This window comes from Heterodontus francisci, chromosome 34 (genome assembly GCF_036365525.1).
Source record: "Heterodontus francisci isolate sHetFra1 chromosome 34, sHetFra1.hap1, whole genome shotgun sequence".
Classification (NCBI taxonomy): Eukaryota; Metazoa; Chordata; class Chondrichthyes; order Heterodontiformes; family Heterodontidae; genus Heterodontus; species Heterodontus francisci.
In genome coordinates this window covers 15445134-15464046 of record NC_090404.1, presented here as the reverse complement: position 1 = coordinate 15464046, position 18913 = coordinate 15445134, and the positions used below count along the sequence as shown (strand labels likewise).

The window sequence follows — 18913 nt, the reverse complement described above, 5'->3', positions numbered from 1 at the left end:
CTTAACTGTCTCGTCCTTTTACAGGCGCTTGCCTGGCCTGCTCTGTGTCTCTAGCAATTTCTGCTTCACATTTCTTATGTCTGGGTTTTCTTTCTTAGAAACAAATGCCACAAGCAGTGAAATAAAACTGGATTCCAAAAGTAGGCGGGATGGGGCAGGAAGGGACGCATGGCCTCATAGATGGTGCTCTTGGCAACGATACCTGTTCTGTGACTGAGGTCCTAATTCTTGGTCGTTGCACTGAATTGGAGACTGGTTGTAACTGTACAGGGATTATGGGATCTGTTCAGAGGGTCTGAGCTGTGTCTTTGAGAGAAGGAAGGGCCTGATGGAAAAAGTATGAGTTATTGAATGGAACAGAGGGGGTTAAGGAAGGTCCCGATGGGTATGAAATATTAAATGGGACAGAGGGGGTTAAGGAGGGTCCCGATCGAGGGTATAAAATATTAAATGGGACAGAGGGGGTTAAGGAGGGTCCCGATCGAGGGTGTGAAATATTAAATGGGACAGAGAGGGTTAAGGAGGGTCCCGATCGAGGGTGTGAAATATTAAATGGGAAAGAGGGGTTAAGGGTATAAAATAATAACTGGGGTGGGGGGTGGTTTAGGGAGGGAGCCAATCGAGGGTATAAAATAAAATAATAACTGGGACGGGGGGTGGGGTTGCGGGAGGGACCCGATGGAGGGTATAATAAAATAAATGGGACGGGGAGGTTTCGGGAGGGACCTGATGGAGGGTATAAAATAATAACTGGGACGGGGGGGTTTCGGGAGGGACCCGATGGAGGGTATAAAATAATAAATGGGATGGGGGGGTTCCGGGAGGGACCCGGTGGAGGGTATAAAATAACGGCCGGGGGGGGGGGTGGTTCTGGGAGGGACCTGGTGGAGGGTATAAAATAATAAATGGGATGGGGGGTGGTTCAGGGAGGGACCCGATGGAGGGTATAATAAAATAAATGGGATTGGGGGGGGGGGTTTCAGGGAGGGACCCGATGGAGGGTATAATAAAATAAATGGGACGGGGAGGTTTCGGGAGGGACCCGATGGAGGGTATAAAATATTAACTGGGACGGGGGGGGGGGGGGGGTTTCAGGAGGGACCCGATGGAGGGTATAAAATAATAAATGGGATGGGGAGGTTTCGGAAGGGACTCGGTGGAGGGTATAAAATAATAAATGGGACGGGGAGGGACTCGGTGGAGGGTATAAAATAATAAATGGGACGGGGGGGGGGGTTCAGGGAGGGATCCGATCGGGGGTATAAAATAATAAATGGGTAAGGGGGAACCTGCAGAATAAAAGGAAATAGGATGAAGTGGAAAAAAAACAAGGGGGAAGGCATTGAGATGCTATGAAATTGAGTTATCAAGGAATATAGAAAGAAATAGTTCTCAGCAGACACATAACATTAAAACTGGGACAGGGCCTCAGCGGGGCACACAAGATAATCTTGCAGGTAATTGGAGAGACATAGCACGAGTCTGAAATAATTACTTTACCTCAGTATTCAACAGAGACACTTAACGGGGCATGACATGAGAAGAACAGGTCATAAAAGATAGCAAGAGTTCAGATTTTTTTTTTTCCCAAAATATACTTTATTCATAAAAATCTGTAAAAATTACATTGCCAAACAGTTTCCAAACAGCACCAAAAAATACAAACATTGCAAAAGAGATCAGTTTTTTTCAATAATGTCATGAGTTTCTTCCCAACCCTTCCGTTTCACAATTGTCATGTCAATTACAGTTTTACATTTACAGCAATTGAGAATATTAACGATACAGTTCGAGGGGCTTCCCATGGTTCCAGCCCCTCAGTCCAGCTTGGTGGGGGAACCTTACACTGTGGTCTTTCCCCATTGAGCCTTTGCTGCGGCTGCCCCAAGCTTTAGTGCGTCCCTCAGCACGTAGTCCTGGACCTTGGAATGTGCCAGTCTGCAACATTCGGTGGTGGACAACTCTTTGCGCTGGAAGACCAGCAAGTTTCGGGCAGACCAAAGGGCGTCTTTCACCGAATTGATAGCCCTCCAGCAGCAGTTGATGTTTGTCTCGGTGTGCGTCCCTGGGAACAGCCCGTAGAGCACAGACTCCTGTGTTACAGAGCTGCTTGGGATGAACCTTGACAAAAACCACTGCATCTCAGATTGAAACGGATTGGGAGATAATTGCTGAACTTGTCATGAACTATGCAGGCATAGATGTGTTGCAGGGGAATTTCATGGATGCCTTTTAAGGTGAAACTGGGTAAATACGTGAGAGGGGAATAGAATGGAAGGAAATTCAGATAAGGTGCGATGCAGTCGTGTGAGAGGAGGATCGTGTGGAGCATCAACACTGGTGTCGATCAGTTGGGCCGAATGACCTGTTTCTGTGCTGCAGATTTGATGTGAATCGAGGGTTATTAAATTGGATAGAGGGTTAACAGTTGCTGGACAGCTGTGCAAGGGGGCGGATAGATTTTAATTTTTGTCGAGAATCTCATTGAGCCAAGGATGAAGGGCAGGGCGTTGGAAAGAGGAGGTGAAGGTTTTGAAAGCTTGTAGGAAGAAGGGAAAGCCCCAGCAACTGTAGTATTCCACAGGCTCAGAGGATAGGTGGGAGGGAGGTTCATTTGACTTGGCAGTGTTACATACTCGAGCATATTGCTTTTGAGCAGCGGATGTACAGCAAATTGCATTTTTGCAATGCCTGTAAAGGCGTAAAATGTCCCAATCGTGAGCGATTATGTCAAACTGAATTTGACACCGAGCCACACAAGGAGATATTAGACAGGCAACTAAAATCTTAATCAAAAGGAGGGGGAGAGGTTTAGGGGGGGAATTCCAGAGCTCAGGGCCCAGGCAGCTGAAGGCTGGTGTGATTATTTTTGGTCTGCACAAGAGGCCAGATTTGGAGGAGTGCAGAGATCTCAGATGGTTGCAGGTCTGAAGGGGGTTACAGAGATAGGGAGGGGGTAGTGCCATGGAGGGATTTGAAATCCAGGATGAGAATTTTTTAAGTTGCGGCATCGCAGGATCAGGAATCAATATGGGTCGGTAAGCACAAGGGTGATGGGCAAACGGATCTGTAAATTTCAGGTCATTCGAAACTATGCTGCCTGTGTCCTAACTCGCACCAAGTCCTGGTTCCCCTATCTCCCCTTGTACTCGCTGATCTACATTGGCTCCCGATTAAGCAACAGCTCCATTTTAAAATTCTCAGCCTTGTTCCGAAAATCCCTCCATGTCTTTTCCCCTCTTTGCCTCTGTAATCTCCTCCAGCCTGGCAACAGTCTGAGATCTCTGCACTCCTCCAGTTCTGGCCTCTTGAGCATCCCCAATTTTAATTGCTCCACCATTGTCAGCCCTGCTTCAGTTGCCTGGGCCCTTTCATCCTTTAAGGTGTTCGTTAAAACCTAACTCTTTGACCAAGCTTTTTGTCATCGGCTCTAGTATTTCCTCATTTGGCGCAGTGTCAAATTCTGTTTGGTAATGCCCTTGTGAAGTGCCTTGGGATGTTGTAGTGCAGGTTAAAGGTGCTATATAAATGCAGGTTGTTTTTGGATGAGCTCAGGTTTATGGGAGGCCGGCCTGGGGAGCATTGGAGAGGGTACAGGAAAGATGTACGAGAATGGTTCCCGGGTATGAGGGACTTGAGCTATATGAGTGGATTAGCGAAGCTGGGACTGTTCTTCTAGCAGAGTAGGTTGAGAGGAGATTTGATAGAGTTGTTCGAAATCATGAGGTGTCTGGACAAGAGTAGACGGGGAGAAACCGTTCCCATTGGCAGAAGGATCGAGAATCGGAGGACACTGATTTAAGGTGATTGGCAAAAGAACCAAAAGGCGAGATGAGGAAAAACTTTTTTAGGCAGCGAGTGGTTAGGATCTGGAAAACGCTGCCTGAGACTGCGGTGGAGGCAGGTTCTGTTGTGGCTTTCAAAAGATAATTATCTGAAGAGAAAAAATTTGCAAGGCTACGGGGTTATGGTGATGGAGTGGGACTCGAGTTGCTCTTGCAGAGAACCAGCACGGACTCACCAGGGCCGAATGGCTGCCTCCTACACTGTAACCATTGTGTGATTCTATGTCTAGTCTTGTTTAATGCCGTCTCGTGAGAAGTTGCCAGTAATCCTGAGTTTCCAAGCATTTACAAGAGCAGGGTGTCCCGTGCAGCGGCAGAGGAGAGAAGCTCGGACTCTGCCTTGTATACGTGCGCCTCTGTGCTCTACCTGCGCTGTTGGGTTTCGCCCCAGCTTCTCCTGTACGCACAGAATTGGAAAACGGGTTGGCTGAGAAGGCAATCGAAGCCCCCTCCCTCCCACCCCCCACTGCGTCTTGTTCTTGAAACAGAGCCTCTAATACGAATGCATCTGGGCAGGTGCCTTGAGAAAGGAGCCAAGCTGGCCAATTCATTTCAACTACCAAACCCACGGTTCTGGCCGACTGAGGAGAGGTCTGCCCCACCACACCCCACCAGATCTCCATGCCTTGTGCCGTCGCTCACGGGAATGGTCTCTTCTGCCCACCCATCAAACAACAGCAGCTCAGAGCAAGTCAGTTCCCCGACAGCTGGGCCAGAGCCTCAGCCAGCCCTTGTGGCCACGCCATGTTTCGTGTCACTCAGCAGGCGCCGCAGTTTGAGCCGGGCAGGACGATCGGTTTGAAATTAGTGGCCTGGGAGGGTGGTGGTAGGGTGAGCGTCTCGCTGCAGTGAGAAACGCACCTATAAATACACTGCTAACTCCCCCCGCCCAAGGAAATCACGAGCAGAAACCCACCTGGAAAGCAACCGATGGTGAAAAGGCTTCTTTAATTACTTTCCGATCTTTCTGGCTACACAATGTTATTTATAATAAGGCAAGCAGAGTAAAGTACTTCATCAAGGCTGTACTACCTGAAGTCACTGCTGCAGGGCTCAGTAACTGGCTCCCTGCTGCAGCGCGGGGCTCAGTAACTGGCTCCCTGTTGCGGCGCAGGGCTCAGTAACTGGCTCCCTGCTGCGGCGCGGGGCTCAGTAACTGGCTCCCTGCTGCGGCGCGGGGCTCAGTAACTGGCTCCCTGCTGCAGCGCGGGGCTCGGTAACTGGCTCCCTGCTGCAGCGCGGGGCTCGGTAACTGGCTCCCTGCTGCAGCGCGAGGCTCGGTAACTGGCTCCCTGCTGCAGCGCGGGGCTCGGTAACTGGCTCCCTGCTGCAGCGCGAGGCTCGGTAACTGGCTCCCTGCTGCAGCGCGGGGCTCGGTAACTGGCTCCCTGCTGCAGCGCGGGGCTCAGTAACTGGCTCCCTGCTGCGGCGCGGGGCTCAGTAACTGGCTCCCTGCTGCGGCGCGGGGCTCAGTAACTGGCTCCCTGCTGCGGCGCGGGGCTCAGTAACTGGCTCCCTGCTGCGGCTCGGGGCTCAGTAACTGGCTCCCTGCTGCGGCGCGGGGCTCAGTAACTGGCCCTTTTGGATTGTAGTATTGCACTTTATCCTGCTCCCACCCCATGTCCTGCCTAGGCCTCTCACTCGCTCACTCTCTCCCCCTTCCTCTGTCTGTGTTTGTTTGTCTGATCTTTGCTGAGGTTGTAGGTCAGTGACTCTCAGTATCTGTGGAGTTCCAAAAACAACTTGCCTTTAAACGCAGGAGCAGGAGGAGGCCTCTTTTCCATTCACTCTCTTTATCTGAGGAAGGATGTTCTTGCTATGGAGGGAATGCAAAGAAAATTTACTAGGCTGATTCCTGGGATGGCAGGATTGACGTATGAGGAGAGATTGGGTTGACTAGGCCTATATTCGCGGCGCAGTGGTTAGCACCACAGCTTCACAGCTCCAGCGACCCGGGTCTGGTACTGGCTACTGCCTGTGTGGAGTTTGCAAGTTCTCCCTGTGACCGCGTGCGTTTCCACCGGGTGCTCCGGTTTTCTCCCACATGTCAAAGACTTACAGGTTGATAGGTAAATTGGCCATTGTAAATTTCCCCTAGTGTATGTAGGTGGTAGGAGAATTGAGGGAAGTGAGATTGATGTAGGATTAGTGTAAAATGGGTGGGTGATGGTCGGCGCAGACTCGTTGGGCCGAAGGGCCTGGTTTGGTGCTGTATCTCTCTATGACTCTATATTCACTAGAGTTTAGAGCAACGAGAGGAGATCTCATAGAAACCTATAAAATTCTAACAGGACGAGACAGACTAGATGCAGGGAGTATGGTCCCGATGGCTGGGGAGTCCAGAACCAGGGGTCACAGTCTCAGGATATGGGGTATGCCATTTAGAACCGAGATGAGGAGAAATTTCTTCACTCAGAGGATGGTGAACCTGTGGAATTCTCTACCGCAGAAGGCAGTGGAGGCCAAGTTATTAAATATATTCAAGAAGGAGATAGATATATTTCTCAATGCCAAAGGGATCAAGGGATATGGGGAGAAAGTGGGAACAGGGCACTGAATTAGACGATCAGCCATGATCTTTTTTGAATGGTGGAGCAAGACTGAAGGGCCGAATGGCCTACTCCTGCTCCTATTTTCTATGACGAGTGTTCCAAACGTCCAGCATCCTTCGGCTGGGATTTTGTCTTGGAGACAGGGGTCTCGACCACTGGCAAAAGCGCCGGTGAGAGCCCCGCGTTGCCTCCTCTGGAGAAGGCGGACAGTGGTGGGCCTTCCCCGGGATCAAGAACCCCGGTGGCAGAGGTCCCGCCTGCTGAGAGCTGCCAGCTCTTTAACTGAGCAGTGCTGCCGCAGAAGCAGTGAGAGCACTCGCCTGAGACCCTGGACCAAGACCACAGGTAGGTCTCAGCGGGAGGGCTTTCCCGGTTACTGGGGAGGGTGGTGGGCAGCAAAGTCAGGGGGGTGGCTGTCAGCTGGCCCACCCCTTCCTGATGCCACGTCCCTCGTTCAGGCTCTAGGTGCCATTTAATGAGGGACCCGCCCCCCCCCCGAAGCCGCTGAGCTAATCCCATTAATTGCCCACCTAAGGGTCTGAAGTGGGAAAGCAGCGGTGCCCCCCCCCCCCCCCTTCCCACCACCATCCCACCTGATTATATGCTCTCCCCACCTCCAAACCTGGCATGGGGGGAGAGTCTGAAATTCCCCCTTTGTGTGTAGAACTGTTCCCCTAATTACATTCCTAAAAGGTCTGGCTCCAATTTTTAAACAATGCCCTCTTAGTCCTGGACACTCACCTCGTGGAAATGGGGTACATACGAATTAGGAGCAGGAGTAGGCCATTCAGCCCCTCGAGCCTGCTCCGCCATTTAATAAGATCGTGGCTGATCTGTTTGTGTCTGGAATTCCACACTCCCATCTACCCCCGATAACCTTTGATTCCCTTTCCCAACAAGAATCTATCTGTCTCCACCTTGGAAATATTCAATGACCCCGCCTCCATCACCACCTGAGGCCGAGAGAAACTATCTGTTCCCCATAGTATCTTGAAAACTTTGATCTAATCACCCCTTAACCGTCTAAATTCCAGGGAATACAGCCCTAGTTTTTAATTTAACTCTCGGGTCCACTTTCAGTAAACCTGCGCTGTGTGGGAGATGCGGTGCCTACAATGTTTTTTAAAAAACAAATCCCTGGAGCATTATCGGACAAAATTTCACCAAGTATTAGTACAGGTGACCAAAAGCTTAGTCAGCAGTAAGTTTTTCAGGAGTGTCTTAAAGTAGGGGAGAGGGAGGGAATTCCAGAGACTGGGGCTGAGGCAGTTGCAGGCGATTCAGAGGGAGGTGTTGTAAGGAGGCTGCAGAATGTGAGGTGGGAGATCGAAGAGGAGTAAAGTGGTCTGAAATGATGGTGGGATTGGCAAAGGAGGATTTAAAGTTGGGGGTGCTGAGAATCATTGCAGCTGGTGGGGGGTTTAGGTCTGTTCTCCAAAATGTTTGACTCCAAGGCTCTGTGCCTTGTTCCAAGTGTCAACCTTGGTGTGCTTCAGGAAGAACCACCGACATCAAACCCTCTCTCGCTTGTGTTCAACCTGTGTCACCTTGCTTTCTGGCCTTGCTTCACCTTTCTTGTTCCAGTTCTGCCTCTTCTATCCGGTTTCAATTCGACCCCTATAAACTCTCTCCCACTTCCCCAGCCCCCCCGCACCCCAACAGTGCCTTTTTTTATAGTCTGTGTATAATCAAGTGACTGTTTTGGGAAAACAAAGTGCAGGAGAAACCTTTGTCCCTCCTTCCCTTGCTCTGGGTAATACTGAGCCCCACAGAGCAGGAAAGGCCCAGGTTTCATTACACAGCCTCCCCCCACGCGCGCCCCCCCCCCCCCCCCCCCAAAGTCTGTGCTGAGTTAGCTGATCCAAGCCAGGAGCAGGCAGTTGGAGGTGGGCAGGCTGCAATGGTACTGAGCCCCGCACAGCAGGAAGGCCCAAGATGCAGTGCTTAGTTCGCTGATCCCAGCTGGATAGTTTGGTTGGTGGGGGGGGGGGCAGTGTTGGTGGTTAATGAATAGACCATTCATCCCACTTGCAGGTGGACTGGGGCTGGAAGGCCTGCAGCGGCTCGGCTATCCGGGCTCACATTGAAGAACAGCCACCTGGTTTGTGGGACCAGAGGGCAGCCTTGGAGTCTGTATCCCAGCCATGAGCCAGTGCCTTCAGGAGTGGGTTGGAGGTTGATGGTGAGGAATAAAATGCTGCCAGTATATATATAAAATCACTTTCCATCAAAAATTACTATCAGATTATACATCTTTGTGAACAGCTGTTCATCCTCCTCTCTATTAAAGTACTTAAAATATGACACCATAGCCACCGGCAGGAGCAGGAAAGTTAGAATTTCTACAGCACTTGATCACATCGAATGTACCCTCTAAATTTTTTTTGTGTGTAACGTGCGGGCAGTTTGTTTAAGTGCGCGGCCCTTTAAATTTTGTCGGCGGCCCTCCCCCCGCACACGTACCTTAAAGGACTGACCTGTGTGCAGCCTGCGCGGGAACCTTACATTTGCCGCCCAGCTTAGAGGGAACGCTGATCGCATCTCGGTGAAAACATCCGGAAGTACCTCACGTCCTGCGAACCAGGCTCGGAGAGCAGTGACTGTTGTCACGCAGGGAATATGCAGCCTCTGTTCTCCACGCAGTGAAATCATGCCAGCAGCACTGGGCCCCGTTTGACTCACGGTTCAGGTGGTGTCGGTCATGGCGGGGCATGTTCTGCCGGGACAGTTCCCTGCTCCTCTCTTCCCACCCAGCGGCATTGTGGGATGTTGGAGGAATCCAAACGGGGTGACCGCTCAAGAGGCAACACCTCACCACTCTCTCCTCACCCTACCCCCCCCCAGCCCCCACCAAAAGCGGATACCTCAATACTATGCTGAAGTCCTGAAGCCTCAACAGAATGAAAGAAAGAACTTGAATTGATATTGTTTATTGCTACCTCAGGATGTCCCGGAGTGCTTCACAGGCGATTAAATGCGATTGCTGTTGTAGTGCAGGAAACGTAGCAGCCAGTTTTCACACAGCAAGATCCCACAAACTGATGTGATGATGAGTAGATCATCTGTTTTAGTGATGCTGGGCCAAGGAGGTTATGTCGAACTTGTGTAAGTTCGGCCTCAGTTGGAGTATTGCTTCCAGACTGGGCACCAGATTTAAGAAAAGATGTGAAGGCGTTGGAGAGAGTGCAGAAAAGATTCACGAGAATGGCTCCAGGGATGAGGAACTTCTATATGAAGATAGATTGGAGAAGTTAGGACTGTTTTCCTTGGAGAAGAGAAGGCTGAGAGGAGATTTGATAGCGGTATTTAAAATCATGGGTTTGGACAGAGTAGATAGGGAGAAACTTCCCACTCGTGACCGGATCAAGAACAAGAGGGCACAAATTTAAGGTAGTTGGCAGAAGAAGCTATAGCGACACGGGGAAAACTTTTTCACGTGGCATGTGGTTAGGATCTGGAATGCACTACCTGAGAGTGTGGTGGAGGCAGGTTCAATTGAGGCATTCAAAAGGGAATTTGCTGGTTAACTGAAAAGGAAGAATGTGTGGGGTTATGGGGCGAAGGCAGGGGAGTGGCACAAGGTGAATTGCTCACTTGGAGAGCCAGTGCAGACACAATGACCAACAGGGCCAACCTGTTCCCGTAAAGGTGAAGGGCAGGACCAACAAGTCCAGGGAACCCTGGATGTTAAGGGATACGGAGGATTGGATAAGGAAAAAAAAGGAAGTTAATGGCAGATTCAGAAGGCTGAAAACAGCAGAGGCCTGAGAGGAGTATAGAAAGTGCGGAGCAGAGGCCTGAGAGGAGTATAGAAAGTGCGGGGGGTACTAAAAATAGTAATTAGGAGAGCGAAGAAGGGGCATGAAAAAACACTGGCGGGCAAGATAAAGGAAAATCCTAAGGCGTTTTATAAGTATATTAAGGGCAAGAGGAGAACCAAGGAAAGAGTAGAGCCCATTAGGGACAAAGTGGTAACCTGTGTGTGGAGCTGGAGGATGTAGGTGAGGTTTTAAATGGTTACTTTTCATCTGTGTTCACTATGGAGAAGGACGATGTAGGTGTAGAGATCAGGGAGGGGGATTGTGATATACTTGAACATATTAGCATTGAAAGGGAGGAGGTATTAGCAGTTTTAGTAAGCTTAAAAGTGGATAAATCCCCAGGCCCAGATGAGATGTATCCTAGGCTGTTATGTGAGGCAAGGGAGGAGAATGCAGGGGCTTTGACAAATTTTCAAATCCTTTCTGGCCACAGGAGAGGTACCAGAGGACTGGAGGACAGTGAATGTGGTACCATTATTCAAGAAGGGTAGTAGGGATAAACCAGGTAATTACGGACCAGTGAGTCTAACATCAGTGGTAGGGAAATTATTGGAAAAAATTCTGAGGGACAGGATTAATCTCCACTTGGAGAGGCAGAGATTAATCAAGGATCATCAGCAAGGCTTTGTCGGGGGGAGATCGTGTCTAACTAACTTGATTGAATATGAGGGTAAAGCAGTAGATGTAGTCTACATGGACTTCAGTAAGGCTTTTGTTAAGGTCCCGCATGGGAGCTTGGTCAACATGGGATCCAGGGCAATTTGGCAAATTGGATCCAAATTTGGCTTAGTGGCAGGAGGCAGAGGGTGATGATTGAGGGTTGTTTTTGAGAGTGGAAGCCTATGACCAGTGGTGTACCGACGGGATCAGTGCTGGGACCCTTTCTGTTTGTAGTGTACATTAATGATTTAGACGTGAATATAGGAGGTACGATCAGTAAGTTCGCAGATGGCACGAAAATTGCTGCTGTCATAAATAGCGAGGAGGAAAACCTCAGATTACAGGACGATATAGATGGGCTGGTAAGATGGGTGGAGCTGTGGCAAATGGAATTTAATCCTGAGAAGTATGAGGTGATGTATTTTGGGAGGACTAACAAGGCAAGGGAATATACAATGGATGGTAGGACCCTAGGAAGTACAGAGGGACCTTGGTGTACTTGTCCATAGATCACTGAAGGCAGCAACACAGGCAGATAAGGTGGTTAGGAAGGCATACGGGATACTTGCCTTTATTAGCCGAGGCATAGAATATAAGAGCGGGGAGGTTATGATGGAGCTGTATAAAATGCTAGTTAGGCCACATTTGGAGTACTGTGTGCAGTTCTGGTCACTGCTCTATAGGAAGGATGTGATTGCACTGGAGAGGGTGCAGAGGAGATTCACCAGGATGTTGCCTGGGCTGGAGCATTTCAGCTATGAAGAGAGACTGAAAAGGCTAGGGTTGTTTTCCTTAGAGCAGAGAAGGCTGAGGGGAGATATGGTTGAGGTATACAAAATTATGAGGGGCATTGATAGGATAGATAGGAAGAAACTTTTTCCCTTACTGGAGGTGTCAATAACCAGGGGGCATTGATTTAAGGTAAGGGGCAGGAGGTTTAGAGGGGATTTGAGGAAAATTTTTATCACCCAGAGGGTGGTTGGAATCTGGAACACACTGCCTGAAGTGGTGCTCGAGGCAGGAACCCTCACAACATTTAAAAAGTATTTAGATGAGCACTTGAAACGCCATAGCATACAAGGCTACGGGCCAAGTGCAGGAATATGGGATTAGAGTAGATAGGTGCTTGATGGTCGGCACAGACACTGTGGGCCAAAGGGCCTGTTTCTGAGCTGTAACAATTCTGTGATTCTGGTTGAGGGATAAATATTAGCCCCAGGACACCTCCTATCCTCTGCTCTCCTTCCACATTAACAACTGTGAGACTTTTCCCTCCACCCGAGAGGGCAGACAGGGAGTCCTCGTTTTAACGTCTCACCCGAAAGTTGAAACCTCAGACAGGGCAGTGCTCCATCAGCACTGGCACTGGGAGTGTCGGCCCTGGATGATGGGGCTCTGTTGGGGAGAGTGGGACTCGAGCCCACAAGCTGCAAGAGTGCTGCTGACTTGAGCCGTGGCTGCCGGGGAGCCGAGTGGGGCCAACTTGATGCCAGAGGTGTAAGCAAGGGGAGGACTGAGCGTGCTACAAGGGCGAGAGGATGTGGAAGGCCGCTTGGGCCTGGCACTGATCCTAGCCTTGATGGGTGCCAGCAGTCCCCAGTTAACTGGAGCCAGGTCAGGCAGCATCTGTGGAGAGAGAAACACAAGTAATGCGAAAGGCCATCGAACTGAGACATTAACCCTGTTTTTCTCTCTCCACAGATGCTGCCAAGCATTTTGTTTTTATTTCAGATTTCCGGGATCTGCAGTATTTAGCTTTCACTAACGGGCCAGGCCCATCCCTGATGTTTTACCCCACTTAGCCTTCTGCGTTCATGACAGTAACACAGGAATATTGGGCCTGAAAGAATTCCCGTACCCGGTGTCAGATTAGCTAAACAGGCCAGTTCTCTGCCGGGGGAAGTGTTTTGAACAGTCCCATCAACTCGTCTCAAAACCTTGAGGCTGTTCTCTGGTGAACTCTTGAGGTATCGTCCTAACCCCTTGATTAGATTCCAGCCTGTAACTCGCATCTGTCGTTCTATATATAGACGTAGAGAAGACATACAAGAGGGAGTCTAAAACTAACGGTCGTGAATATCAAAGTTACTAAACCGTCCACTAGAGTATTCAGGAGAAACGTACTTTACCCAGAGAGTGGTGAGAATGTGGAACTCGCTACCCCAGAGAGTCGTTCAGGCGAATCGCACGGAAGCTAGATAAACACGTGGGGGAGAAAGGAATGGAAGGTTATGTTGATGGGGTGAGATGAAGTACGGCGGAAGGGGGGGGGTGGGTGGTGGATGGACCTGTAGGGCTGAATGGCCTGTTTCTGTACTGTAAATGCTACGGTGCCCTGGCTGACATTCCTCCTTTGACCAGCGCCTCCAGAAACCCGATTAATTTACTGTTGGTGTAACCTTGCTGTGGGCCTACTCTGTCGCCGTGACCGGACTTCAGAAGTGATCCGTTGGCTGGAGAGCTCTTTGAGATGTGGAAGGCATGAGAGAAGCGCGACTGCCTGTGTAGCGTGTGCATTACCTGTCGAGCCTTTACATGTGCAAACGTGGTGTCAAGTTTCAACCAAAAGAAAATATTATGTATACAAAGGGAGGCAATCACTTGCAATGTACAGCATAATACTCCCCCAGCCAACAGAAAGGCCTTAATGGATGCTGTATCCACTGATTATTAATAATTACCCATTTCATTTTGAAGCAAAAGGAGAGAGCTAGGCATTTCATTTTGGAGCCCTGAGCCACAGCTTTAAATGTACACGATCCTTTCAGCTCACTTCACCAAAGAGCAGTTGAACTCTGGCTACCCTCGCTCTGTGTGTCCTTCATAACGTTCAGGCTATGTTGCGCATTCTCATGCTCCTGTCTGTGTAGGTTTCTTGAGCAATGCCATAGGAGATCTGCGAACGGGTCGTGTAAAAGGGCAGATACATAAGCTGGGTTACGAAGAGGGGTGTTAATGGGGTGTCGCTAGAGGTATCGTCGGTGGGGCTGTTAAACAAAAGAAGGGGCTCCTCTTTTAAGTGGCTGATTGGGTAATTTTTTTTTTATTCTTTCACGTTGCTGCAAGGGCCTGCATTTGTAGCCCATCCTTAATTGCCCTTGACAACTGAGTGGCTTGCTGGGCCATTTCGGAGGGCAGGTAAGTCCTGTGGGTCTGGAGTCACATGTCGGCCAGACCAGGTAAGGACAGCAGATTTCCTTCCCTAAAGGCCGTTACTGAACCGGATGAGTTTTTATGACAATGATATTTTCATGGCACCATTTCTGAGACTGGCTTTCAATTCCAGATATGCTGACAACGCGACCACTAGGTGGTACAGTACTAGCACATGCGCAAATGCAGCCTCTTCCACTGAAACGTCACTGTCTGCAGTTGCCAGGATTAAAGATGGCGCTGTTCAATATATCACAGGAAATGCTTATGGCGAGTTCATTCCAGCAAGCTAACCTTACATTAAGTTGGATGGAAGCCCAGTAATATACTCGTGTGCAGTATAGGATAACTAACTGTAATCCTCACATCCATTTAAAATTCCAGTAATCCTGTTAAATACAAAAGGAATTTAATGATTGAATTTCCATGTTCTGATACTTTTGGAAGATAGTGAATTGGCACCCCGATCGATGGAGAAGAAAATCGGGAAGAATATAAAATGTGCTGCCAATTTGTCATCCACATTTTATATGGCTGACCAGGACTGATTGCACCCAACTCGGCTACTTGCTCCTGCCCCACTGGCCGCTCTCTTCCCCCCCCCCCCCCCCCCCCCCCCTCCCCCTGCGCCACAAACCTCAGCAACTTGTTTCAGGCCTCGATGCTCTCTCCCCTCTTCCCCACTGGCTGCTTCCCCCACCCCCCCCCCCCCCCATCAGCCGTTAGCTCCAGAACTTCGCTGCTTTCCCCCCACCCCTCCAACCCCACTCCCCTGGCCGATGGTTTCTCGCTTCACGCCACCCCACTCGCTCCCCACTCACTCCGGTCAATTGTTCCCCGCTCCTTGCTTTGTGCCACCCCGCTCTCTGGCTGCTTGCTCCCCGCCCCCCCAGCCGCGAGCTCCAGGCCACACTGCTTCCCTCCTCTCAGCCACTCGCTCCCACGTTTGATCATTCTCCGTGCGTCGCCTGAAGAAGCAAGGCGGGCTGCGAGGGGTGACGGGCGATATAGGAGCAAGTGGACGAGAGGAGGGAAGCGGCTCAGCCTGGAGCTCGTGGGTGGGGGGGAGGTGGGTGAGTGGGGAGCGAGCAGCCGGAGCGGGGTGGCACAAAGCAAGGAGCGGGGAACAATTGACCGGAGTGAGTGGGGAGGGGGGTGGTGGGAGCAGCGAGGTCTGGGGGCAAGGGGGAGAAAGCGTCGAGGCCTGGAGCGAGTTGTCGAGGGGGGAAAGCGGCCAGTGGGGCTGGAATGAGTAGCTGAGTTGGGGGGAAGTGAGTGGTAGGGATCGAGCACCAGCCTCAAAATCTCCCATTCAGCTGCCACCAACCAGGCATGGATACGCGATGACGTTGGCGCTACGTGATGATGTCGTCCCGCACATGTGCCACTTAGTCCTGGCAAGACGTAGGCTGCACATGTGCGCAGCTTGGAGCACAATGATGACGTCAGTGGGCCACCGCGTTGTCAGGGGTCACTTTGTTTTCATTCTTCTATTAATTCCACCAGCTGCCTTGGTGGGATTTGATCATTAATCTAAGCCTCTGGATTACTAGATCAGTGACTTTACCACTGCACCACTGTTTCCCCTGTGGCAAGTCTGGCATGGTACTGAACTCCACAGAGCAGGAAGAGCCTAACTTCAGCCCCTCTGGTCTGTGCTCTTGGGATAGACTCCCAATTGGTACTGAGCCCCACATAGAGCAGGAAGAGCTGGTAGCAAGGGGCACCTACAGTCCTGGAATGGGGCTTGGGAGGGCAGTGGTCAATCAGTCGTGGTCCCCTTCCCCTGATTGCTGTCCCTTGACCTCCTTTGGCAGGGTGAGGGCTGTCGCTCAGTGGGTAGGGCCAACACCCCTGAGTCAGAAGCTCCTGGGTTTGAGCCCCACTCCAGAGATGCAAGGCCATAAACCAGGCCTCCACACCCGATGCTAGTACTGAGGGAAAGCTGCAATGCCGGAGTGAGACTTCAAAACTGAGGCCACCCTCCCCGTCAGCCTGCGTAGGTGGGTGTTTTTAAAAATAAAACCCACAGCGCAGTCAGGAAAGAAGAGCGAGGGGACTTCTCCCAGTGTCCTTCCGACCAAAAATAGGTTATCTTGGTATTTCCCTTCCCGCTGTTGGTGGGAACATTCTCCACTGTACTTGCGAAAATGACTTTACCTCAATGACTGTGGAGAGCCTTGGGAGAACCTGAGGAGATGAAGAATGTGGTGCGAATGCAAGCTCTTTCTTTGGTTCCTATGCTGCGACAACTATCCTTCTCAACTTTCCAAAACTCCTGTAAAACTAGCACGCCGGCTTCCGCCAACTTATCCTTTGCCTGATGTTTATATCAATGTAAACATGTCACGTCATCGCACCTTCCCTTTTCTGGTTGAGTTGGGAGAGGGTTGCTGCAACGCCAGCCCTTGTGAGCGGGACAATAACTGCGGCGTAAACCTGTCACGCTGGTAGCGCACCTTCCCTTTAATGGAGGGAGAGCAGTGCAGCGTCCCTGCTGGTGAGGCGGGGGGGGGTGGTGGTGTAACTACAGCGTGACACGTTCACATAGGCAGTTTCCAGTATAAATGGAAAAAGAGTGATTAAAAAGAGGAACTAACTTCAAAGCTCAGCCTGCATGACCTGAGCTAGCTACCACCCTGGCAACCCCCTGCCCCAAAAAAAGCCAGCCCTCTAACCCTGCTTCACTCGAAGGCTCCACTTGGGTTTGATCCCACTGCTCTCAATAGCAAACGGGCAGTGGTCTCGTCTGCATTGGGAAGCTCAGGTCCACAATGCAGGGCCCTCGGGCATCAGGTTGGCTGGCTGGGGTTGTGGTAAGGCGAGTTTGGATTTGCCAAGATTGCGGGGGGGGGTGGTGGGTGGAAGACGCATTTATTTAGAGGCCTTCAACATGCTAAGACCATCCCAAGGTGCGTCACGGGAGCAACTTCTGACAAATTTAACACCGGGCCACATGAGATAAGCGACCGATAACTGGGTCACAGAGGTGAGTTGTAAGGAGTGTCTTAAAGGAGAGAGAGAGAGGTTTCGGGAGGGAACACCAAAGCTTAGGGTGCCGGTGGCTGCAGGCGTGGCCGCTGATGATACAATGTAAATTGGGGGATGGACAAGAGGCCAGGATTAGAGGAATGGTAGGTGCTAATTTTCAGCGCTCAATTTTTTTTTTCTTTTACCTCTCTCCCTCACCCCTCACTCTCTTTCCCGCCCACCCCCCCCCCCCCCCACACCACTTCCCCAAACCCCCACCATCAGGGGTACGACAGCCTGATGGCCGCCAAACTGATGGCCAGCAACGTGACCAACAAGAATGACCCGCGGTCCCTGAACTCTCGGGTCTTCATCGGCAACCTGAACACGGCCGTGGTGAAGAAGACCGACGTGGAGGGCCTCTTCGCCAAGTACGGCAAGATTGTGGGCTGCTCGGTGCACAAGGGCTACGCCTTCGTCCAGTACGCCAACGAGAGGACTGCCCGGACGGCCGTGGCGGCGGAGGATGGAAGGATAATCGCCGGACAGCCGCTGGGTAAGCGAGAGGAAGCGGGAAAGGGGCTGCTGGGGCGGGGAGGGAGGAGTAGAGGATATACAGGGGAAGGAAAGAAGGTGCATTTCTGCAGCGCCTTTCACCACCTCAAAACACAGCCCACTTTGGGATGAACAAACCAAGTAATGTTTTTTGTTTGAGGTGCGATCGCTGTTGCAATGCAGGAAATTTCCACACAGCAAGGTCCGACCAACTGCAACGTGGTAATGATCTGTTTTTAGGTTCTCTTGGGGAATAAACGTCAGCTCCAGAACAGCAGGGAGAACTCCCCTGCTCCTCTTCCAGTAGTGGCTGTGGGATCTTTTACGTCCACCCGAGAGGACAGATGGGGCCCTTGATTTAACATCTCAATTTGTTCTAACAGCACCTCCCGCAGTCTCGCGCCATCTGAGTACCGGCTCTGGGAGAGTCGGCCCCGGATTATGGGGGCGTGAGTCTCTGGCTTGAATCCACAACCTCCCGACTTGGAGGCAAGAGTGAGACCCACTGAGTCGTGGCTGAAGAGCGGCGGGAAGTTTGTGGAGAGAGAGAGAGAGAGGTGGAAAGGTTTAGGGAAGGAATTCCGGAGCTGAGGGCCCAGGCATGGCCGCCACTGGTGGAACAATTAAAATCGGGGATGCTCAATGGGCAAGCAGATTACAGAGGTAGGGAGGGGCGAGGTCACAGAGGGATTTGAAAACAAGGATGAGAATTTTAAAATGGAGGAGCTGCCAGACCGGGAGCCAGTGTAGGTCAGCGAGCGTGGTGATGAGTGAATGGGACTTGGTGTGAGTAAGGACACGGGCAGCAGAGCTTGAGATGAATGAGCGAAAGCAGGAACATGAAAGGTAAACTGTGGCCTGTGTGTCTGCACCTTGATATTTTCACTTCTGTTGTGGGATTCTGGCAAACTAGGTCCCCTTTGTCTCTGCCTCTCTGTGTCTTTGTCTCCTCCTCTCTCACCCTCCCTGTCTGTCTGTCTCCCGCCCCATCCCCACATTACAAAGTGATGACACTTAAAGAGAAAAGTACTTCATTAGCTGAAAAAGCATTTTGACACATCCTGAGGTGGTGAAGGGTCAAATAGCCCTTCAAGCCTGCTCTGCTATTCAGTAAGGTCATGCTGATGTTTGATCTCAATTCCACTTTCATGCCCACAAGAACATGAGCAGGAGTAGACCATATGGTCCATTGAGCCTGCTCCGCCATTCAATACCATCACGGCTGATCTTGGGCTTCAACTCCACTTTCCCACCCGCTCCCCATATCCCTTGATTCCCTGAGAGACCAAAAATCTATCTATCCCAGCCTTAAATGTATTCAATGATGGAGCAACCACAACCCTCTGGGTCAGAGAAT

At 50.9% G+C, this 18913-nt stretch overlaps 1 protein-coding gene across 1 annotated transcript in view; it reads left to right on the top strand.

Moving 5' to 3' along the window:
* Nucleotides 1–17286: 17286 nt before the first annotated feature.
* Nucleotides 17287–18913, top strand: part of LOC137348668 (heterogeneous nuclear ribonucleoprotein C-like) — a 25605-nt gene continuing 23978 nt past the window's right edge. Inside the window, exons 1-2 of the mRNA XM_068013926.1 lie at nucleotides 17287–17557; nucleotides 17717–17778. Coding sequence (XP_067870027.1) covers nucleotides 17302–17557; nucleotides 17717–17778 — 318 coding nt within the window. The 5' untranslated portion in view covers nucleotides 17287–17301. The remainder of the gene's footprint in view (nucleotides 17558–17716; nucleotides 17779–18913) is intronic.